The following is a 24,320-nucleotide window of genomic DNA, read 5'->3' on the forward strand; positions in this document are numbered from 1 at the left end:
TTATTTAAAACCCCCATGCGCCCTCACCTTAAACACAAAGCGTAAGGTGCTACTTGGCACTTAAATGTCGATTTGCATTTCGCTGTTACCTCTTCGGCTGCGTTACAGCTAAATTACAGCCAATGTCAGGCTGGGGGGGCCATGGGAGACCTCCCCCCACCGCAGCAGGATGCATCATGTCTGATGAACACCACAAAATGCCCATTTTTCCTTGTGCAACCCACAGCTGGGATGCCCTTATTATTTCTGACGTGGACAACTCGATGGAGGAGCCCCACCTTTCCCAATCCACACCCATTTTTGGGACACCCCCCCCCCTCCCCAACACCCACGGAGATGCCAGGGAGGTGCAGCCAGACCCTCCCCCCACCAGGAGACGAGAGGGACACGGGGCTCCTGCGCCCACCCCTAGTCCTGCCCCATCACACCCCAACCCTCGTCCCCGACCCCGCCGCAGCGCCCTGCCGCAGGGATAGTACAGAGACGCCAACCGGGGCGGTTATTGAACCAGGAAGCTTTATTTACACAGTAAAAGTAACAAGCAATTTCCTGAGACTGAGCTGCTCTAGTGCAATCAAGTCATGGAGGGGGTATGAGCGGGCAGGCTCCTCGCCCGCACTGGGGGGGGCACTTCGGGCAGCCCCTCCCCGGGGACACGCACATCCCGCTGCGCTTGTGCAATTGCCAGCGAGACTTGGCTACTACAGGTCATAGCTTCAGAAAGCTTTTTTTTTTTTTTTTTGCCTTTTTTTTTTTTTTTTTTGGCCATCCTCTTCTTTTGATTTCTTGAACATCAAACCCATAAACGCTGTAAAGCACTGCTACAATCCTATAACATCCTACATAAGTCTGTTAGCCTGTTCAGCCAGGAGCTTTTAAACAATGCACTTGAAACACAACTTTATTGGCCAAATAGGCTATGCTATAACGTGGAAAAATTACAATCTATTTTACAAATACTTCTTTTTGTTGTTTGTTTTTTTTTTTTTTTTTTATGTAATCTTTCATAGAACAGGCTCAAAGAGCTGCATCTGAAAACACACAGCAAACTCCCCGTGCGCGTGCTAAGACTTTTCCTATTAAAATCCTTTTTTTTTTTTCAGGATGGAAGAACCCTTATTGTTGCTGCCACAGCTTGCTGTCATCCTGAAACGGCTGCTGGCCAGACTGGGTCACGCCTTGGACAAGCCACCGAGTCTCTTCACAATAATGAGCCTGTTTCAGCTACCTAGCAAGGAATAACATCCCTTGTCTGCATATTACTTTAATATCACATTCTGGCAGCCGGCAGGAATTTGCCGGGGGTGGGGGGCGGGTTACCAAAGCGTCTAATAGGTGAAGTCCTTTACAAACCAAGAGCAGGACCCTGGGGGGATGCCCTGCTCTCCCGCTGCGCTCACTGCCAGCATAGGGTCTCCTGATGCCGGGGAGCAACGCCACTTCTGACTTTACAATCAACAGGATGTCCCCTGAATCTGAGGCACATACTATATTATATTTAATATTTTTTAATTACTTTATTTATATATATATTTATATATATATAAATCCACAAATGTTTTACCTCTACAGAGAGAAAAAAAAAAAAATTTAAAAAGTAAGGCTTTCTTAAACTGAGAATAAGTACATGAAATCATACAAACCCAACAACGAATTACCCAACAGAACACCACCGTGGCCTCAAAACCGTCGCTAACTGTAGTCTGTGCCTACGCTAACGTGCCCAGTATAAGGCCATGACTCATTGGAGAAGCGTCTTTAGTAAGGCAAACGGGTTGTGCTGTATGTAAACTGAATGCTACGGCTACGTTGAGTACAGCTGGGTAGTGGTCCACTGGTCACCTTCCTACCGGGGGGGGGGGGTTAGCATGGCACCGGTAGCAGCCCTTGGAAAGAAAACAGAAGCCCTTAGGAATTACAGCGCCGGTGATGCACATGCGAGAGCCCGCCCGGAGCTCTGCGGCAGCAGCCGGGCGTGGATTTGGGTGAATTTGCCCTTTTTCGGTCAGTTGGGAACCGGCAGCTGAGGAGGTGCCCGTGGCCAGCGGGAGCTGTGTGCCCCGAGACTGGGGACATGTCAGTGGTGGGGGGTATCGAGCATCAGGAAGACTCAAAAGCCGAGAACGGTGGTTGTGCCGCGGCGGGGCACAGACCTGGGGAAATGCTGGCACGGCTGGACCCTCCCAAAACGTCAGACCGGCAGTGCCTTCCACTACTGGAGGGCTAAAAATGAAGCCAGGATGTATTTTCTTTGAAACGATGCATCTAAGCGACACTCTAAAAAGAGCTGGAGGGTTCCCCGAAATGAAAAGACACCCCTGTTGTCCCCAAATATTTGGGGCTGGCCCTGCCTGCCAGCACCCGGCCTGGAGGGAGCAAACGTGGCCACTGCCATGAGCAAAACCTCTGCGGTGCCAGGACAGGGATAAAGCTATATAACAGCTGATGGGTTCCACTGTGATGGGAGATGCCACACGCATCCCGAACCACCGCAGAAAAAAAGTGCACTAACATAACCAGAAATGATGAATAAAAGCTGTACCAGTGGCTCTCAGCCCTTTCCGAGTTACGGACTCCTAAAGCTTTGCCAAGGGGGTGCTGAATCCCGTTAAAAATGTCATGTCTTCAATTGCTGTTGGTATCAATGACTTTTTTTTTTCCCTTTCTCGCTTTTGCAGAGCTCAGGAAGTAAACCCTGAGCTTGAGGGAACCTGCTGGAAGCCACTCGTACAGCTTTCCTAGAGGTTTAAACCAACAAAACCAAAAAAAAGAGGGAGAAAAAAAAAATATATGTGTCCTTCTAAACCTGTTAGCAAGTGGACAGCTTATTTTTACCGAAGAGAATTCATATTGTACAAACATAATGGTCACCACTTTATCTGTGCTTAAAAAAGGCACAGGAAGAGGAAAAGCTTTCAGTGCTGCTACCTGGATTATTGGCCTTTCGCCAGCTGAGTTTGTCAAGTAACCCCGTGGCGTGCCTTGGGCGCACAGCCCCTTCACAGTAAGACAGAGCCAAAAAAAAGAGGGTGGCAGCCATGCCTCGGGTAGCAAAGAGGGCACAGCCGCTGGTAGATGGGTAAACATCTAAAAACTGGGTGTTGGGAACCCAAGTGAGGGTGGCACCGAGCCTGATCGGGGCTTTTTCCTGATGGGTTTGAGAGAGGGGGACTGGGAAGAAAACAAATAGGGAAGAAAGGCATGTGAGCATCCTCGGGCAGTGCCAGCCAAGCGCTGCTGCGGATGCTGCCCCGCACTGGAGCTATGCAGGGCCAGGGGTCCCTTTAATTCCTCATCAGGAAAAGGAAAATTTAAAAAAAAAAAAAAAAAAAAAGAAGTAAAAATCCAGCTCTTACCATTACTAAATTTAAGCAAAACACTTCACTTAAGATTTCCTTCTCACGGCACCGCCAGGGACGTGGGGAGCGAGGCGGGTGCCGGGGCCGCACGGGATGCAGCAAGAGAGGAGCCGCAGCCGCCCCTGCAGCCACCAGCCAGCGCTCGGTTTGCCAATGTCAATATTCTGGTTTTCCCCCCCTTTTTCCCATCCCTTTCTCCTTGTGCATCCCTTTCTGAACAAGCGCGGGTGGGACCTGGGGGAGCGTGGCCAGCCCCATCAGCTCCAACCTTAAATTGGCAAAAGCCGTTTACTCAGTAAATGCAAGTTTTTGGCAATCCCTGTGCCTGGTTTCCCCACTCGGGCAGGCAGTTTCCTCCAACTAGCTGATCTCTGGCTACAGTAGTTACAAAGAATTTCAAGATTTACACACGCACACAAATTGCTCTAAATACCTGATGAAATTTTGGCAAAGCTGCTTCATCCCCTCCAGCTGGCAGGAGGAGAGCAGTGGCAGGACCCCGTAAACCCGGCGCTGGCAGCGGGGAGCCCTCCACGGCTCTGCTGGCAGCCCCCCGACCGCAGGGCGAGAGGACCCGCTCCCTCCTCAGTTGTTTTCTATCTGCTCGATATCGATCTCGCCGTCCAGCTGGAAGAGGCCCTCGGCGCCCGTCCCGCCGCTCCGCCACGCCGCCCCGTCCTCCTCCTTCCCGCCACCTTCCTCCTCCTCCTCGCAGGAGAGGTCGTCTCTGCTGGCCCGGCGCTCGTCAGCCTGCGAGCGCGGCGGCTCCGGTACCGGGGTGCAGGCGGGGGTCCTGCCCGGCATCACCTCCGGGGAGCGGGGGGCTGCGGTCCATGGCTGGGGGCCGGGGAGCCGCTGGGAGCCGTCCTCGGCCGCGGCACTAAGGCAGGTAAGGCTGTTGAAAGTCTGGCGGTTCTGCAAAGACAAGGGGAAAGAGGCAGCTGAGACAGCGACCAGAGGGAATCCTGAAGCTGTGCTGGGCTAGGAGTTACACCAGATGAGCCGAGAGTTCCCCCGACCCCCAAACCTGTGAGCCCCCTCCATCCCAGTAGAAAGCAAGGAGATCAGCAGAAACACTTGGCTCGCAGACGCCTGGTCCCCAGGAGCTGGGCAGCCCCAGCAAACCCCCACCTCCCCATCCGTGGCTGGTCCTACACCCCTCCTGCCCCTGCCACGGGCCATGGCATCAGAAACATCCCCGCCCTGGTCTGGATCGGTCCCATCACCACCTCCACCCCCACACACCTCCCTGTCGCGTGTGTAAGGCAGGACGGAGCTGTTCACCAAAAGTAAGTATTTCCAATGATTCCATTTATTAAACTAGCTAAGAGAAACTTCAGCCTCTTCTTTAAGTAGCTGGAGCTCGTTTACTGCTAAACCCTGCACTGTGATGACTCATGGCTGTCCTTCCTTATTAAAGATGGTGTGAGGTCAGTTCTCGTCTTCCTAATGAAGAGGCTCCATGGCTGGCTGCCTCGGTCAGAAACAATTTAATTTATGTACTGTCAGGTCTTCAAAACAGTTTCAAACAACGGCGAGGAGCTCACAGGCATTCAAAACCCTTCGCAGCAGAGCACACGCAACCTCTCAGAGATGCCGCCTGACCACAGCGTGCTTACCTGACAGGGCACGCCTTTTACCCAGGTTGTTTTTTAAAAGAGCAAACTAAATCCTAATTAGTGAATGCCAATGGAAATAACGTGGCCACCCTGCTGGCTGCAGGGCAGAGCCGGTGCTCTGAGCAGGAGAAGACCGTGGAGCATCTCAGCAGCTTGTACAAGTCTCTCACAAGAGCCAACGTGCAAAGCGAGCGTGCGACGGTGTGCTCGCTTCACAGACACCTGTCCCGGCCACGTCCCACCCCATGGGCCTCAATGTGAAGCTAATAAATACCCAGGGGTATTTATATATTTATATATATTTATACAAAGCCCCTCGTTAGAAGATGCTCACCTGATCTATGGCCCCCAAATCCTCAGAAACCACACCAATAAATGATGAGCACACGAGCATCAGCACTCCCCTCCTCCTTAGGTTTGCCTTTCCTGATGCGGGGTTTAGGTGCAGTGTGAAACCTGAAGCATATTTGCAATGAAGCAGGGCTCCGGGTTAGGAGATTCCTTGTTTTTCAAGATCCCTATCCCAAGGGAGGCTTTTTTAAGTGTTATATTTTGTCTGTAGGCTGAAGGACATGGGCACATGAAGAAAAACTACTCTAAAGGAGAAAAACTACACTCAGCGGTAAGTTATGGGTAGCTCATGTCTCGGTGGAAATATGGATCAGGTGGGATTCCTCAGAGGCTTCACCAGCGCCTGATATCAGTCAGTATTTTCTTGAACAAGTGGTCTGGTGGGGTTAATCTGCAAAGGCAGACACCAGCAGCTCTGTGAGAGTCCGGAGCAGCGAGAAGTTGGGAAGTCCAGATGAGGTGACCTCCAAGGAACAGTTTAGGTTTAGGCTCAAGACAGTAAGTGGGCGTGTGTAGGAGGGTGTACTGTGTTTCCAACAATAGATTCTGGAGCACTGCTAAAGATTTCTGAAAGCTGTAAAACCTCATCACCAGACCCCATTAATACAGGTTAGATAGACAAATGTCGTTAAACTAACATGGATGTTGGGTTGCCTGGGGCTAGCAGCAGGGTGTAGGAGAGCTCTTTGGGTCTCTTCCACTTGTTTATCCAGGGAAAGGCAAACCTGGTGCTGTTTCCATCACACCCTCTCTCCAAGAGCCTGGGTCAGACCAAAGCCAGAGTCACCAGGAGAGCGTCAGCACCCAGCAGAGCTCACACGCTGTCAGTCACACGGAGTGACTGGGCTGCTGCCTGCGTCTGCTGCGGCACAAGTCAGGACCAAACACGCAGCCCAAAGATGCAGCCTTGCTCCAAACATCCTCGCTGACGTGGCCAGTGAATTTATGCCATTTGCTTGAGGTTTTTCATCTTTCAAATCCAGGTAAGCTGCGAGTAACTCCACCAAAATAACTTAGAACAGGCTGTAAATGAAGCAAAACTACCCCTTTACATACCCCCTGCAGGATACAGGTCAAAGCCCCACCTACTTCACACTCCAATCATTTCTTAAGAAATCAGAGGTACCTGTGCTGAGTTTATACCCACTGACCACACGTTGCTGAGAGGCTTTGGGCGCTGTGCTAAACGACACACCATGGAAAAACAAGTCGTCGCAGGAGATGATGCAGTGGCCTCTCTATCTGCAAGGAGAAGGTCCTGCTGCCCAAGGACAAGTTGGCCACTGCTCAAGCTGGCGGGGGCTACATTCCACATGGCCTTCTGTCTCTAACACCTTCCAAAAACCCACAAGCCCCAAGCCCATGTGAAAAAACAGGCATTTGTCCTTTAAAAATGCAGCTGCACCCATTCCCTATGTCATCCTTCTCGTATTTTTTAAATACAAGTTGTGCCTTTCCATGCGGTCTGTCTTCTAGGTGCTGAATGTATAACAGCTTCAAGCAGAGATCTGCATATTGTGGTTAATGGACAACTTCTAATTACCACCTCACTTGGAGAAGGCCTGAGGACACAGGAGAAATATTTTCTAAGTACTTAAAAAAATTTGCAAGCGTATTTCCAACAGTGATTTAGGCACTTGAAAGCCTACGTCTCCTGAAAGTCAACAGCCCTCTCAGAAGTGCAAATCCCTTCTACAAACAAAACTCTGGCACTTCTGAGAATGTTAATTTTCCTCCTTCTAATCGAGCTCATCTCCTGGCTCTGGTGCTTCCCTGGGCTCGGTACCCAGGCACGGGTGTGCCGGGCTGCCGCGGGTGGGCTGGAGCATCCCCTGAGGATGGAAGATGCTCTATGGTCTTCAGAGAAGGAGATGGGTGATGCCTGTAATGCTGAATGAAGGAGGATGAAACCTGAAGAGCAACTAAACAGGTCCACAACACACTCTTGCCATCCAAATGAAAAGCGTTGCCAGGCTTGGACACGTCTCGGAGAACAGCCATGAAGGTACTTGACTTTCAGGGAAATTTTGCATTTTATTGGACTTTGGCAAGATAATCAAGCCAACAGCCTCATTTTCCCTGCTCAAATCCACACATGCTGCAACCCAACATTTTCCACATACAGCCCTGAGTCATTCCAGGTAATATTTTTACCTTCCCTGCAAGAGGATGGAAAAACCCGAAGGTCCTGCAGCTTCCAGCGCTGCGGCAGGTGCTCGCGGAGGAAGGCCACGGGCAGATGCTGGGTGGAGGGATTGCCTCTGACATGGGTTTGCTGGTGCTCAGCTTGGAAAGCAAGTTTTCACAGGCACCAGCTGCTGTGAAATTCCACGTCTCACCTTCCCGGAGGGGGGGGACCACAGCTGGGGTCCGTGTTACAAAGGTGTGGGGATGAACATTTTGGGGAAGGGTCCCCCAAGATGGTGATAACCGAGGCAGCATTGCCTGCGCTGGCTGCAGAGCAGAGGTGGATCAGCCACCGCCATCAATGCAGCGTCTGTTCTCAACCCATCAGGAGTTTTTTACTCATTTTTTATTTATTGGGTGAATTTAGCACGTGCTGAAGTGCTGAGCTGGCAAAACCGGGCAGTCAAGTCCCCTATTGATATCGGCCAAAAAGCAGTTTTGGTGGCACAATGCGGTGCTTGTTCCCCATGGCCAGGCAGCCCTGGGCCCCCTCCGAGCCCCTCCACAACCTTGTCCTTCAGCACCAGGCCAAAACGGGTGTCAGGCATCTCAAATGCTGTTGGTCTCAAGGAAACCGTGAGAATCCAGACACCCTCCCAGATCTGACACAGGTAGCTTTTGGGAGATGCTTCTGGCCATCCTGACTTCACCCGGCGAGCATCTATAATGTACCTTCCACCCAAAACAGCTTTACTCACAACCACAATAACCCACTTCTCACCATCTGAGGTGCTGGTTTTTCTTCCCTCAACTCTCCCCGAAGCTGCAGCAATCCAGTATGCTGGGCAATCCCTCAGAGGGAGGAAGAAAATGAGACATTGCTAAAGCAAGCACCTGAAAAATCATCCAAAAATACAAATAAGAAACCCCTGGCCTCTTGGAACGAGCTGCAGGGCTGCCAGCCAACCTCCAGAGCAAAGCCCTTCTTGTGTGGTGGTGACCAAGCTCAGGCTACGTGTCCTTTCCGCAGGGCTCTCATGATGCTCCACACCGTGCGGGGACCAAGGCTAAAATCTGGGAAGGCTGTGGGAGCTGACTCAACCCCCACATCCATCCTTTCCCCCAGGTTTTTCCTCCCCTTGAGCATGTGTCCCTGCAGGGGATGGGGGCTGGAGGCCGGCAGCCCCGACAGCAAGCAAGCTGGAGAAATCCCTCAGCAACATTTCTCCGTCTAACTCTTCCCCTCGTAAAACACCCAGCTGTGAGCTTTTCCCTGAAACACGTCCCTGCAAACACGGTGGATCTGCTAGAATAAATATTAGCAGGACTGTGATCCCTGCGGTGATCACGGCTTTTGCGCAAACACGTTTGTTGTTTTTTTTTTCCACCCTGCCAGGTGATTGCCGCAGTTTTCCTGGGGAAGGTGTAACGCTACAAGCTGTCAGCACCACCGGCCCTACCTACCAAACTGTCATCACCTCCCGTTAACACACTGGGCTACAGTTGCTTCATAAAGCTGAAAATAACCCGGTTGCCAGAAGGAAAAGGGAGAAGCGGGCGGCGAGCAGTGCTGCTCTGTGCGGGGATGACGCACCTCTGCCAGCCCTCCCCATCCAGCAAAGCCACCTTCGCTGGGGGCTTCTCCACCCGGCTCGGGTTTAAATCACTCTCCGAGGCAAACGTGGGCTGTAAAATACCTTCAATCTGGGTCATTATCTGATGCTTTGGTCGTTTGCACTACGGCAAAGTCCAACGTGGCCTTTGTGTCATGCAAAGTGCTCATCCACAGAATCCCAGAATCATCTCAGTTGGAAAAGCCCTTGAAGCTCCTCCAGTCCAACCATGAACCTCACACTGACCGTTCTCAACTCCACCAGATCCCTCAGCACTGGGTCAACCCGACTCTTCAACCCCTCCAGGGATGGGGTCTCCACCACTGCTACCAAGGAGGATGGCCAGGTGCTTGAGGCTGGAAAATCGGTTTCTTTGGTTTTAAAGTTCTGCAGAACTTCACTATAGTGTGCTATTGGGGCCAGGCATGCACACACATCACTCGGGTTTAACACTCTCCACTGCTTTTAAGGCACCCACAGTCTTCTCCAACTCCATCCCCAGGCTGGAGTCCCCGAGGCTGGTTTCCTGGTGAGTGGGGAAGGGGAGGGAGATGGGGAGGGAGCTGCACCAGGCTCAGTCCCAAGGCTGGAATAACCAACCTCTCCTCTTTATAACCACGAGGAGCATCTCAGGAGCTTTGCCAGTGGACCCAGGCTGCAGCACAGGCGACGAGGCTGTGCACGTTACCGGCTCGGCGGATACCCCAGACAGGTCTCACCAGCACCTCGCTCGCTGCTGTTTGGCTTCCCCATAAAGCAGGAGACGTGGTCGTCTCACCCCGAGCAGCGCTGGCCACTGCCGCCGCACGCGGCTCAGCAGCACCTGCTTCCAAGATCAACATCGCCACTGGCAGGGGAGGCCGCGGGTCTTACACCGACCCTGTCCTCCCGCAGAAAGAGCCTCTGAGCAATGAATGAAGTGTCAGGAAAGAAGTGACTGAAATACCTGAGGAAGGAAAACACAGGAGGCAGTTATGGGGTGTATGAAACGCAAACAGAGCTCGTGGGCCTGGTGCGAAGCCGGAGCTGGGTTAGACGCAGTGCTGCCATGTCAGGGAGCTCAAACTCATCCGCTTTTTTTTTTTTTTTTTAAATTTTATCTATGGAGGCATTGAATAATTTGCAGGCACCCCTGCAGCCTTCATCAGGCTGACGTGCCTGCAGCAGCATCCCCTGTACAGAGGGGACAGCTCCCCGTGCTGCTCCTGGCCCGTACCACGACACTGCCCTTGTTTTCAGGGTCTGCCTTCCCGGCTCTTCCCTTCTCATCCACTAACAAAAAATAATATTTACAGAGCCCCAATCCTAATTTTGCAAAAACAGGCACCAATGCTTACACGGTGCATTGAAAGTCTACAGCTGTGAACATTCTGTTTGGTGTGAATAACAGCTTTCACGAGGAGGCTCAGAAATATCTATTATCCTACCAAGTTGCTTCACACCACAGTATTAAACAAACAGACCAAAAAAAGCAAGAAGGAGGCTTTAAGTCATTAGTATTAATGCTGCCGTTGGAGCCTGTAGTTAATTTGGTTTTACACACAGTTTTGCTCTTGTCTTTGAAGCTCTGTAGCTGCCCCAATGACAGTGAGGATGTTTTATAAGTTTCCACAAATGCAAAAGAAGCGGCTGTTATATGACCCACCGATGGGAAACCCTCCGGTGCTAAAGAGCCCCAGGGAGATGCTGGAGAGACAACTCTCAGAAATCACGGAGAAATACAGCAGCCACGGCTACACACGGAATCAGAGAGCAGTGATGCTCTCCGGGGCTCGACTGTCCCACCCGTGCACAGCATCTTCCAGCATTCTGCACGTGGGGACTCGGTCCCAGCTCAGCCTTCCAGCCCATTCCCCTTCCCAGTGATAACTGGAATAAATCCTCATCTCCTGCCAAGAGTACATATTTTTCCTAACAGACACTGAACCCTTTGCTGTGAACTGGAGAAATCCGTTTGCTCAGACAGGTCATTAGGCAACCTCACAAGTGATTACTGTGTACTTACTTATGTATTTCCAGGTTGCCCATCCCTCCTGTGCCCAGCCTTTCGCAGCCTCCCTGCCTTTTCCTCTGCATCCCAAGAGGCTGTGGCAGAGCATCCCTGGAGCACCACAGGGTGCTCTCGCCGACACACTCGGCGCTGCTGAGAGCCTGGCAGAGACGGTGGCATTGGGGCCGGGCTGCTCTCTCTATGATGCTACTGCAACGCCATGGATTTAAGTGGAGTGGTTCTGGCACAAGCAATGGTGAGCCTGAACCTGGTTCGTCCCCAGAGCTGGCAAAACTTCAGGGTTTGGAGGGGCTGATCTCTGAGGAAATTCAGAGATGCTGGTATTTTGACCTGTCCCAGGTTAGGATGAAACATCACTAATATGGAAATTTTTATTTTTTTTAAACCACCTTTTCTGGAATCTCAACTCTATTCCATTTTCATATTATTTGCACAATTTTCAGTACAGAAATATTTCTATTCTACTATTGTGGTCTCACTTCATGCTCTAAATTATAAAGCAAGACTTTATAGAAATTAAAACCAAGCTTCAGAAAAAAAATCTCTCACTCAGTATCTTTAATACAATGCTTTCCGTGAAACTCTCTCATCTCCCTGAATCAGCCCATCCCAGTGGAAACCTGCTCCAGCTGAACACTTCCACCTGATTTCTCTGCGTATAATTCACGTAGCAGCACCAGTAGGTGCCCGGCTTTACACCCCACACCAATTCTGTCACCAGCGTGGGGACAGCATCACCTCAGTGACACCACCTCCCTGGCAGTGACATAAAGCCTTTATTTGCACCAGCCCTTGGATTAAAATATGCTCGAAAGTGCCTGAGACAAATAGGTGACTCCCTGCCAGGATAACGTAAATGCAGCAGGACACTGCGTCCTCCATGACGGGGAGGTGCGAGCAGGACCGACCGCAGTGATGAAGAACTGGGATGGCTGCAGGTGGGCAGCATCTCATCGTTTCAGCAGCATCATTAAAGAAACTACCAGCAAGTAAAGGGATAAAATCATATCGTGGGTGACCATAAATCCAGAATTCATGGTATCGCAGCGCTAAGGTGTGTAAACCTGGGACGTCAAACGTGAGGCAGGAGGTGCAGAGGTGCACCTAATCCCAAATAGTTTCCTCTGCCAGCATCTCTCCTCCCACAACACACACAGAGCAGGCTTAGCGCACAGTGACTAATTTAAGGTGGTCGTGATAGCCTGCTTTTCCCCAGGCATCAAATTAATGTTAGGTTGGATTAAAAATGCGAGGGGAGTAAGTGATCTGGTGATCTGGATTCCTGTACCTGTAACTGCTCCTGGGGCACCTGCACCCACCATCACACCCAGCACCATGGCCTCCTACAAATTAAATGCAGACTTGAAGTGCACATCACTTTTCTGACACAGTCTCCCTTTCAGGTTAACCTTGAGCATCTTTCTCTTGAAAAGAAAACTGAACTGCCCTCCTGGTTTATTTATTCCTAAAATGTTTTGGGAGAGTTTTGCAAGGCAAGAGACTCCCAAGTAACTTGTGACCATCACTACTAAGATTTTGTGTTGAAAAAACATTTTCTACAAAGCTACTGGCTGCCTGGGAGGTCACGGCCACATTTCCCTGTGCCCAAAGGAGCTGTTCCCACCCCTACGCTGGGCTTATCTGCAGGTCCAAAATCTGCACCCTGCTCCATCCTTCGAATGCCTCTGAAATCCTCTGGCAGAAGATGTGATCGATGAAGCACCTTCAAGGGGAGGAAAACCCAACCACCATCTGCAAACCCTGCTGCCACTGCATCCACCTGAACCACGGCAGGGAGCAGCAAGCCTGGAAATCTCCTGGAATGCTGGGGTTTGAGTGGGTTTTTTTAAAAACAGCATGTACCACTGCTTTTGGCCACTGCTTTTGAGCACGTCGATTCATTCAGGAATGAATCTCTGTGCTTCATTGTTCTTTGGGTTCACGGAGCGTATGAGCCTGGGGACCGGAGGGTTAAACAGCACGCGGTGAATCAGATGTGCATCTTCATGATACAATTGGATTTTGTCTGTGTTTGGGACAGACACTGCCAGGCTTTGTTTGTGTTTCCAGCCCTGTCCTCCCGTGTGAGTGCGCACAAGGGTGCAACACCCGACCCCACATCCCCAGACCCCGCAGAGGGATGGAGCCAGGAGCAGGGAGGGGCAGGGCACGGTCCCTAGGTACCACGGGGACCTTCAGCACTCAGACCACCCTCACACGGGCAAGGGCTGCTGCCGGAGGAGCCCGTCCACATGCACACGTCCCAGGCCATGCTGGAAAAGTGATTTCACAGCAGAAACGCCCAAGTCCCTGGGCACAGCCCGTTTCTGCTTCCACGGCTGAATTTATTTTCAGCCCATTGTGTTTGATGAGTCACAAATTTATAACCAGGGCAGATGGGACCATTTCGACTGTAAAATCAAAACAATGGATGTCATTGCATTACACGTTATTGCTATTAAAAGCTGTCGGTAACTAAAATAGAGCCTGTTACAATAAATCACCTCCTACAAACGTCCTCTGACTATACCAAAGTACCTTGCCTGAAATGGTCACTCCAGAGCTGCACCAACAAATCAGCCTTTTATAGGGAGACAGATCTTTTTCGCATGCTACTTCTGGCAGCAATATGACCCGGTACCTAAGAGCAAGGTTTCATTGCTGTGGGGAGCACCCAAATTACATCCCACCCTAGCCAGCACGGCCTCAGGAGCTTATGGCCAGGGGTGCATAAGCCTTTGCATTGCCTTCATTTTTCCATTTGGGAACCTGAGGCAGGGAAACTCTGCTTGAAGGACATTTGCAGAAAAGGCAGGAACGGAGATGACACACATGAGGTCCAGTCCAGTTCCATAACTTCAAAGAATCCATTCCTCTTAACATATTGCCCTTTATACATTAAAAATATATGCAATCAGACCTGGTAAAACTCTTAGACCAAAACTCTTGACTCTTAGATCAATCTATGATGCCCAACAAAAGCTTTCATTTTTAGTGCAGCAAAGGAAAAAACTGATGCAAAACATCTCTGCAAGCAACGGAAATATTTCAGGGGTGAAGTTCCTCGCAGCATATGAGCATCCTCCCTGGCATCGCAGGCAGGAGGACGTCAGCAACCTGGGCTTGCACCAGAGAGCAACCTCAAGGAATACCACTTGGTCCACCCTGCCTTGGGGACACCAGCCGAGAGGAGGTTTGCTGTGCTTCAGCGAATACGGAGACTTGTTTGTCAAAGGAACAGGGAGGGGAAAAGAACCCATTAACAGTTCATGCCAGGAGCAAACATCATTATGAACCTAATTTTCAATATTGACTTGAATTTTTTTCAACTACTTGTGTCTTTAAATAAAAAAATACCAGCGCAATGAATAACGATGGCAGCATGTGTAGTATTCTGACCAAAGTTAAAACCAGCCGGCCTCTAAGGTCCTCTGCGCCCTCCAAAACGAGACATTTTCTTTTGATCCTGAACCGAAGGCTTTTTCCCACCAAGCCACAAACTGACCTTTGCAGGCTCTCATTCATGTTTATTTAAAAAACACTGGGGCTTGTAAGCTGGAATCTGTCTCAGAAGTTACATCAATAGCAAACTATTTCCTGGGATACGTCTGGAATTTAAAACCTCCAGTTTTTTGACTGTCACTACCTTTTGGCAATATTTGCCGCTGGCTCAAGTGGGTGCTGACGCCGACCGAGATCGGTGCTGCCCCTCCTGCTTTTGCCAGCAAGCCTGAAAGCTGCCAAAATTTAAACAGAAAATCTTCTTACGTGAAAATGTAGAGAATTTTACCCCTTGAGGAAAGAGCTGGGTGGTCTGAGAGGAGAGGTCACTTCTCCCATCCTGCAGTTTGAAACTTCTCCCCACTCAGTATCAAGACCAGCCTGAAACATTTCCAAGCCGGTGGGCTGTTTACTTCAGCTCTGGGAGTGTGCAAGCTCCTTCATGCATGGATCCTGATGGAAACTGCCGTTATTCCTTAGTTTGGAACGGAAAAGAAGTCAGGAGACAGCTTGGCTACCAGCCATCAGGAGAGCCCCATTACACACCCCACTCCTCTGGATCTCCAGCCCAGGCTGAAGCTGATTTTAATCCTGAAAAACACAAGAACCACACATCCACATTTCAGGAGGATGCTCTTGTGATTCCTGGTGCAGATGACTCCATCCTGCAATGGCACGTGCTCCTCAGAGGACAGTGAAGTCACCCCATGAATGGTTCTGTGTGTCTACAGCAGCCAGCGAGCAACGTGAATAGTCCTGTTGTAGCCGGCACCAGCATCTCAGCACCCTCCCCGTAACAGCCGTCTTTCAGGCACAAAGTCCTCTCTATAACTCTCCCTTATCAGGCACACCCCGTGCTTCATCCTCACCACCTTCTAAGTTGGTGTCCACTGCTGCCAGCACCCCCTCACCCACCCTTCACAGCCGACCCGCAGGGCAGACAGCTATTTACGGTGAATTCACAACCACGGGAAGCTCTCCATAACCCCGGGGAGATGCAAGGGCATATTGTATTTTAATTACATTACTTGTTCTCTAGCAACTGCTCTCTGTCCCATATACTATATGCCATACAACATAATAAAAGACATGTAGATGTGGCACTTAGGGACATGGTTCGGCAGTGGAATTGGCAGTGCTAGGTTAATCGTTGGACTCAATGATCTTAAAGGTCTTTTCCAACCTCAACAATTCTATGATTCTAGTAAGGTGCTTCACAGAGGAGAAGAAATAGTTTGCCAGGGGTCTGGGACTCCTCAGTGTTCATGGATACAACTCTTGCAGCAAAGTAAATGGATGTTACAGAAAACTCAGGAGGAGAAGGCATCAATAATACAATATTTGGTATGCTAGACACAGCTCTTCAAGCCGCAAATGCTTTGAAGGCTCACAGAGAAGCCAAAACCTTGTGGAAATGGGGCAGAGGTGACAACCTCAAGTCTTCATTTATTACCAGTGCACAGATCCTAGCAGGGCACTTAAAAGTGTCAGGAACAAATCTCTCTCATCGCATCTGCCCATTATTGCCAGCGTTGCTATGCGTTACACACCACAAAGATGTTTGTGCCTTTCTCTACACGGCAAGTTGTATTTCCAAACACCAGAAGATCATCCTCCATTTCCAGCCAGGGCTACCCCTGCTTGGGGTTGCACGCTGCAGGGAACATGGCTGGGTTGGAACAAATATATATATATATATATAAAAAAATGATTCACTTAAAAAAACAGCTGTAAAAAGGATATCTGAGCTTGAAAATGTGTTAACACAAATTAAAATCTCTCAGTAACAACCATCTCAAAATTTTACAAGGCAGGAAACAGAATGGGCAAGAGATAGCGAGGGCTCGTTTTGCCACTGCTGGGGATGATTTAAAATTCTTATTCTGGGCGGCTGTTGTCGGTGTGACAGACATGTTATGTCTCCCGTGCAGCTCCGCAGAGCCTGTGTGAAGGAAAGCAAGCTGCTCAGCCAGCACGCACACGCCAACATCAGGGTTGGCCCATGGTTCGGCTTCCCGTAGATGACTCAGACAAGCCACCAAACCCAGCGTTCATACTGCTGCGAGGTGTTTCGGCACACAACACCCCAAATCCTGCAGGAAATGTTGGCACAGAGACATTGGAAAGCGGCGGACGCAGAGGTGGGAGATGACAAGGCCCCCCAGGTCACCATGCAGCAAGGTGTCTTTTGGAGGATTGCACCGGACCATGGGAGAGTAAAAACACACACAGCATCTCTGGCAGACTCTGGGTTTTTAGAAAAATCTGTTTTTCTCACCTAATACACCCAGACAGCTTCTGCTAGTGCCTTGCAAAGGGTGGAACCACCTGTTCCTGCCGAAATCAGCCCAGCCAGGGTCTGAGCACACTGGAGGGGCTCCCACCCCCCTTGCAACATTGCCCACCTCCCATAAATTTTAGGCACGCCCGCATCAGCAAAAGAAAACCAGCTCTTTGAGAAACCTCCCAATTCATGGAAAAATCTGATCCCGACCATTTCTGATCACATCCTGCTGGTAGGGACACAGTGCCCAGAGCTGCGAGACCGAGAGCACTGTACCTAGGAAGGAGACCACATTGCCATGAGATTAATTAACACACTGTCAGAACAACTGCCGGGATTTTGGAGGCTGGATGTTGCCCTCCTTAGGATTGTGCTTCACATGGAAAGGGGAAAAAAAAGCTGAAGTCGGAAAGCAAGCCGAAGCCCTGCTCTGAAATGACAGGATGGTTGATGTTCTCTTTTTAAGGGGCACAAGGGTGGTTGGAGATGTCAGGCAGCTCCCCCAGTACTCAAACCCTCCTTGTTTGGGGCAAAGAATAGAAACCAGTTTCTTCACATCTCACCTGGCCTCTGGACACTGGGGATAATTAAATGACACATCATTGTCACCCACTCTCTGGAGTACAACCCGCCAGGTTTGTACCCAGTTCGAAGGTGAACAGGCATAAAGCGAAGCGTTGGTGTGCATTTAAAAAGATTCAAAAAGGATTTTCATGGTGCTGTGGCTTTTAAAAATTGTTGCTATTTCAACGACAACCATGTTCATGGTTTGGTTTCTGCCTGAAGTTGAAGACTCTCTGCTTTGGTGCCATATGAGTAAATAAATAAGGGAGTGATATGGGCTCACCTCACCTCTCTGAGCTATGGGAATTGCAGTGAGAAGAGACAAAACCAGCATTTTGAGGAATTAAAGGCAATGTTTTCCCAAGTATTTTCCCTCCCAGCAGAACTTTAACATTTAGGTCTCTTTCTTAATTAGCCCAGTTATGTGGCCATGTAATTGCTTCCAGGAGCAACTCCCTCCCCTCCTGCCTGGCCTAAATATCCCTCCTGGTATGAAGAAAACATTTCTTTCAGGTCAAATTATTTTTATTTTGATTATGGTACCAGGTTTCAGGCCTATAAACACATGTGGTTACCAGCACAAGAAAAAAATTAACTGAACTGCTGCCAGAGCCAGATGCTGATCTGGCACCTGGCACCCCGGACTCAGTTCCCAGCTCTGCTGTTAGCCCAGGGACTCACGGTGTGCCCCGTGCCTCAGTTTCCCCATCTGTAAAGTGAATGCTTTCCAGGTCTACTGAAAGCCCAGTCTGGACACTTTAGCTTTCCTTTGCTTTGAATCACAGAGACCATTGCACAAAGCCATTTCTACCCCATATAAAGCCAGACTAGAGGACATGTGCAGCCACACGGCCACCTTGCCATTATTTCAGCTCTTCATCTGAAATCACCTAATTTTCCAGTCTCATTCCTAGAGAGGCATTAAAAACAGCCTAGGGGAATACCCAAACCTGCAGGGTTTTCTCGAGCATGCTTATCCCCCATCTCCTGCTGCCCACGAGGAATTAGTTGGTTTTCACAGCATTCCTGTCCCAGGGAGGGCTCCAACCATGCCCCCACGCCCCAAAAGCCCGCCCCACCAAAGGCAAGAATGCTCACCGTAACTTGCCTAATCCTGCTCGTCCCTCTGTGCCAGTCCTCCCACACGGGGAGCAGCCTGCCAGAACTGCTTTTCATAACTGAATAGCTACAAAAAACCTGGCCCGGCTTTGCTTTCTTCCCACTCTGCTACAGCCCTGCTGCCCCAAACCCAGCAGCACAGGGATCCAAACCCCCCTGGGTTTCCTCCCTGGAAATCAGGGATGCTCCATGGGCTGGATCTCAGTTACAGAGGTCCTTGGTGATGGTGTTGTTGGTTGGTTGTGCTGGCAATGACCGGACATTCAGCAGCGGACTGATGAGCAAGGAGGGGATGGGAGAGGGGGTGCCCATCGCTCTCGCTGCCACCAGAACGGGGGGAGATGCCACACCCAGACAATCCCTTCCCCATTCCTACAGTGCTTGTGCCTTGCAGCTTCGGGACCCTTTCTTTATGGTATCAGTTCTTGCAGAGGATGAACCACCCCGACAGCTATTTTTGTCTAAACTCATGCTTGAGGGTAGCTGAGTAACGCAGGGTGCTCAGGCATTGTTTTCTCGCTTTGGGGGAATTTTTGATGTGGAGGACGGTAGCCAGAGAAAACACAACTATTCCTCAAGCTGAAGGTTTTCCAGGAACATGGAGTGAGCTGCTTTTGGACTTACAAGTGATTAGATTTCTGTCATCCTTGGGTCACCTGCCTATGCCAAAGCCATGGCTATCCAAATTCTAAACGTGTGCCTGGGCTCAGCATCCACTGGAGGGAAAGGGAAGCTGTCGCTGACCCCCTGGGATCTCCCCAGCCAAGTCCTTTGTTTCCCAGATGACAAACTTTCCCCCTTGGTCTGATGTGATGGAGAAGCTGGATTTGCCCCACAGCATCCTCAGAGGCAAGGAAGGTTGGTGCTGCGCCAGCTGCAGTGCCCTGTGGCACGCACGGTTGCCCCAAGGATCCCACCTGGCAAAATATTTTGGTCAGATTTGCTATCTGATACAGTTGGGTTTTGGAAAGTGTAATGCATAGGCTTAGCCTAACTGCTGAAGCACTCAGATGGTCCCGCTGGGATAATTAAATTAGTTAACTCTGCAGTTGTAAGCTGGCAATTTCAGGCACATCTACTGCAAGGGAAACACGTGTGTGCCTCACATCTCCGAGTGAAGGTGTCCGTCCGTGTCCTCCAAGAGTCTCACTGGAGCCTCGAGGGAGCAGCTGAAGGACGGAGATGCTGGAAAACACCGATCCAGCCCAGCTGTGAGCTCTGCTTCAAGCCTCAAGGTCCTGCTGTCTCCTCGACGTGTCCTTTGTCCCACACGGGGCTGGGGTGCAAGGCTGGGGAGGGACCGAGGAGGCAGTCGAGGCCTGCACCGTGTGTGACTCTTTGCCCACTGCCGCAGCTCTATGCCACCCATCAGACCTTTTCTGCCTGAAAGGTGGAAACCAGAGCCCAGACACTCTCCTCCTTCCCCACCCATCACATTAGCCTTCTACATCAGCCCCAAAAGCACGTGCAGGCACCCTTCCTGGGGCCGGTGACCTTCCGCAGAGACCCCCGACAGCACCAGGAGTGCTGTGTGGAGAGGAGGGTCCGCACCTCTGAACAGCTACTGCCACACAGCCCACAGCCCTTCTCCCAAAATTCAATTACCAAACACAGATGCTGCTGTTTTTAGCATCCTGGCTATTTTGTAACCGCAAGCATTTCTTCATGTTGTCACAGAATCACAGAATCATTCAGGTTGGAAAAGACCCTTGGGATCATCGAGTCCAACCATCAGCTCTGCTTTACAAAGTTCTCCCCTACACCACATCCCCCAACAGCTCATCCAAACGACCCTTAAACACATCCAGGGATGGTGACTCCACCCCCTCCCTGGGCAGCCTATTCCACTGTCTGACCACTCTTTCTGTGAAAAATTTTTTCCTAATGTCCAGTCTGAACCTCCCCTGTTGCAGTTTAAAGCCATTCCCTCTTGTTCTGTCACTAATCACCTGTGAGAAGAGACCAGCACCAACCTCTCTACAACGTCCTTTCAGGGAGCTGTAGAGAGTGATGAGGTCTCCCCTCAGCCTTCTCCTCCTCAAACTAAGCAGTCCCAGCTCCTTCAATCACTCCTTATAGGATTTGTTCTCCAGGCCCTTCACCAGCTTCGTTGCCCTCCTCTGCACTTGTTCCAGCACCTCGATATCTCTCTCGTATTGAGGTGCCCAAAGCTGGACACAATACTCTGGGTGTGGCCTCACCAGTGCAAGGGGACTATCACCTCCCTACTTCGGTCCCGGCTTCTCAGCCCGTTTTCGCTTATTGCTTCTCTTCCACATTTCCACTGGCAGCTGAAAATTTTGAAAGCTCACTTCGGATTAACCCGGCAAGCAGGATTTAATGGCTTGCAAATGGTTAGGGATTTGGGGAAGAGATCACCCCTCGAGGCTGCTGAGGGGGGCGTCTAGTCCTCACAGGGGCAGAAAGCAAGACCCACTTCTGAGTTCATGGTCTGTGGGAGCCGGTGGCCCAGCTCCCGGTGATCCAGAGTGGTTTCCAGGCAGGATCCAAGGCTTTTGAGCTCCCTGAGGACGGTTGAGGAGGGCAATCTGCTGGGCCTTGCTGTGCCTTCATCCTCCTGAAGTTGGGTCTTAGGTGGGTTTGCGTCAGTCCTTTTTTACCAATTTATTAGCTCCTAATACACAAGTCCAACACAGAGTCCGACAGCCAGATGCTGAGATTTGTTAGATCCTTTAGCCACGTCCTCTGCCCGTGCTGGGGGCATCCTCCACAGGGTCCCTGCTGTGGGGACGTGGAATGGACAGACGTCCAACACAGGAGCCAATGTGGGGACTCGGCCCTCGGGGTTGTTCTTGTTTCACTGGGGCCAAGGTCAACCCAAAGAGGTGGGTTAAGACGTGCAGGATGTGATCCCAACGCCGAGCCATGCTGTGTCTGCGAAGCCTCATGCAGACCTCGGCAGGGACCTGGAAGGTCTCGAGATGAGCTACAGCTAGTGCTAAACCCCCAATGGACACCAAGGGAGCCGGGAAGGAGCATCCATAGGTTCACAGGGTTGGAAGAACAGCCACAAAAACAGGCCTTCCAGGTCCTGGCACAAGCTTTTTATTACCCAAAGTCTGCAGAGCAGAGCACTGGCAGCAAAATCAGCTGGAGGTGATGCCCCATCCGCTTGGTGCTGTGCTGGGGCAGCATCCCCGTCAGTGGGATCCGTGTGGGGCTCTGGCCTACCTGCCACACCGCCCCCGTGCCCTTCGTTTGCAAAGGCTGGTAATTAAAGAATAGAAAATCACAAGGAGCCTTTGGAAAAAAGGAAAAAAAACAACTTCATTGGCATTTGCAAAGATAAACTCATTAATTCTTTTAATGAGGAATCAAAGCCTCAGAGCCTGTCATGGCTGCAGCCACGGGAAGATCGCTCCCTGCTCCTCCGTGCTCTCCTTTGGTAGCCCTGCGAGCTGGCCGAGCACGAAGCAATGAGCAAAGAGGAGCAGATGACTTCTGTTCTGCCCTCCCAGCGCTTCCAAAATGCTCCTCTTACCACGGCGCAAGCACCGCTCGGACACGGTAAGCATTGTGTAGGCTCTCAGAAGAGCCAAGCAATTAAAAATAGCCCCGTCCCTTTGATCTCTTCCCTTTCTTCAGCCGTGAGCACTCCAGCAGATACGTGCATCGTACCAAGGCTTTCCCACTCATTCAACATTTTGGGCTCATCCTGAAAGGTCTTGACAATCACCTCCACCTCCTCCTGAGGTGCTGAGCAACTTGTCCAGAGGAATATGATGGACATGTTCAGTCTTTCAAGACCAAACCACTGGCAAGCAGACACCCCCAGTGGGCAACCAAACCAAGTAGCACATGCACAACCAGCTCTGCGTGTGTGGGTATTGCATGGAATTTTGTTACCTGTGCACTCACGCAACCTCACGTGCTACTAACGTGTTTCCACACCAAATTCCCCAGATGTAACAAAACCCCATGACATGCAAACATCACCCTTTGCACAGCTCCTCATCAACACTGCACACATGCCCACCTGTCTATGCAAACCCCCCCGCAAAGTATAAACGCAAGTTATGCTTTGCATTTCCAAATACAGCCCCAGAAAGCACTATCAGAGGAGAAGTGGATGAGGAGGATTTCCTGGGCAGGCGGGAAGAGGAGCAGCCCATGTCCCAGCCCCGGTGTTGGCTCAGGGCCGCATCCTTCCCCCTCTTTCCCCAGCCACTCTGCACTGTGGACTTTCAGCCTGGTCCACAGTCTATCTGTGACCTCCTGCCACACCAGCAGGTTAATACAGAGCCTCGAGGAAAGCTGTGGTCATCAGCGTGCGGTGGCAAAGGCAGTTTTAATGTGTTGGTTTTAAAGTGAGGAACTGCCTGGGAACAAGCGGTGAAGCCACTTTCCAAGCGAGCCAGGGGGACGTGGCCATCGCTGTGCATTGCTCCCTGTGGGTCTGACACCGATCTGGGGACAGTCACCTTTGTCCCCTCCCCGCAGTGGCAGCTCGTGGGGCTCCAAGAGTGCAGGCTCTGGGCAGGGGCGGGAAGGCTGGCAGTGAAGGGGCCACCTCGCTCTCCCCATAGGTGGTTTTGAGGCAATTTGGGTTTTTTTGCAGGCTTTGGTTTGCTGGGAAACTCCCGCTCGGGCTTGCAGGACATCCTGCACCACACACAGAGGTGAAGCAACCAGCGGCTGCTTGTACAGAGAGAATTAGGAGGGGGCAATTGTGCTATTCCAAGTTGTGGCTAGTAAAATATAATAACACGTGTAAGTTGGTTTTACTGCCTGTCCAGCTTATTAGCTAATAAAATAAGCTTAGCATGTTAAACGTTGCTGGTGTGGATCATCAAAAGACAAGAGTGATGCCTCACATCCATTTCCCCTGCAATCACCCAAATACGTGATTCCCTCACTCTTTTTATCCTCTAAGCTCCTCTGGAGGAGGAAAAACCAATCTCTTCCTCCAATACCACTTCACTCCAGCATCCTCTGCGCTGCCAAGCATGAAACGCCATAAAATATCACGTTCTTCTAAGAGGGGAAAACGCACGCACAGCATCGGATGTCACCCTGCTGGGGAACAGCAAGGGGAGAAACCCCACGGCTGTTTCTCCATCCCACCCGATGAATTGCTGCCAGCAGTTTCCCTGTGAACAACAAGGCGATGCCTGGCACCAGGAGGAATTTGCCAGCCGTGGCTGCACAAAGAAAATAAAAAAAAAAAAGAAATTTTGAGGGAGAAATCATAAGAATAAAAAGAAATTTTAGGAGTGTGATGTGGAAAAGCTGCTCGCACTGTCCTTCGGTGTAGCCTCTCACTTTGGCTCTCGCTAAAGTCCAGTCACTTGGTCTTGCAGGGAGAGGACCCGGGAGCAAAATCTCCCCGGTTCGCACTTCAGATCTGTTATCTGGCTTTGCATGGCAGATTGAAGAGAGAGGTTGTGCTCTGTGTTTGCAACTGAAAATGAAACGTGATAACATCTCCAGAGTGGAAAATTACAGAGGCTAAGAGCAAGTAAAGCCCGTACTGGTATGAATTCGGCTTCTGACGGAGCCAGGGCTAGGTGCCTCGGGGTCCTGCCTCCACCTCACCACAGCAGGCCCGGGGCTCCTCTCTCCTGAACTCAAAAATGTGGGGTTTAACTTATTCCTGCTTGAAACGTGTGCCAGGAGGAAACAACAACATGGTGGACTCAGCGTGTAAAAATCAGCGCAGAACAGAAGTGCAGGGACTTATTAAAGAAATCCATTTGGAGAGGAATGGGTTTTCCGTTCAAACAGAAGGATGCGCTTCCCCATACCACCCGC

At 50.7% G+C, this 24,320-nt stretch overlaps 2 protein-coding genes and 1 long non-coding RNA gene across 5 annotated transcripts in view; 2 read left to right on the forward strand and 1 right to left on the reverse strand.

The window, feature by feature from the left end:
• Window positions 1–1,258, forward strand: part of LHPP (phospholysine phosphohistidine inorganic pyrophosphate phosphatase) — a 96,107-nt gene extending 94,849 nt beyond the window's left edge. The window contains exon 8 of the transcript XR_012624051.1: window positions 1,104–1,258. The gene's annotated coding sequence lies outside the window, so the exon portion shown is untranslated. The remainder of the gene's footprint in view (window positions 1–1,103) is intronic.
• The window catches only part of FAM53B (family with sequence similarity 53 member B), a 54,410-nt gene continuing 30,589 nt past the window's right edge, over window positions 500–24,320 (reverse strand). For all 3 annotated transcript variants that reach the window (XM_074831486.1, XM_074831487.1, XM_074831488.1), the window contains one exon: window positions 500–4,274. In XM_074831486.1, the coding sequence (XP_074687587.1) occupies window positions 3,945–4,274 (330 nt within the window). In that variant the 3' untranslated portion in view covers window positions 500–3,944. The remainder of the gene's footprint in view (window positions 4,275–24,320) is intronic.
• LOC141926161 (uncharacterized) lies at window positions 4,650–13,095 on the forward strand. Its single transcript, XR_012624049.1, has 4 exons — window positions 4,650–5,600; window positions 6,043–6,312; window positions 6,806–7,334; window positions 8,853–13,095. It is a non-coding gene; the product is annotated as an uncharacterized LOC141926161 (long non-coding RNA).

The sequence above is a fragment of the Strix aluco genome, chromosome 7 (assembly GCF_031877795.1).
Source record: "Strix aluco isolate bStrAlu1 chromosome 7, bStrAlu1.hap1, whole genome shotgun sequence".
NCBI classification, from domain to species: domain Eukaryota; kingdom Metazoa; phylum Chordata; class Aves; order Strigiformes; family Strigidae; genus Strix; species Strix aluco.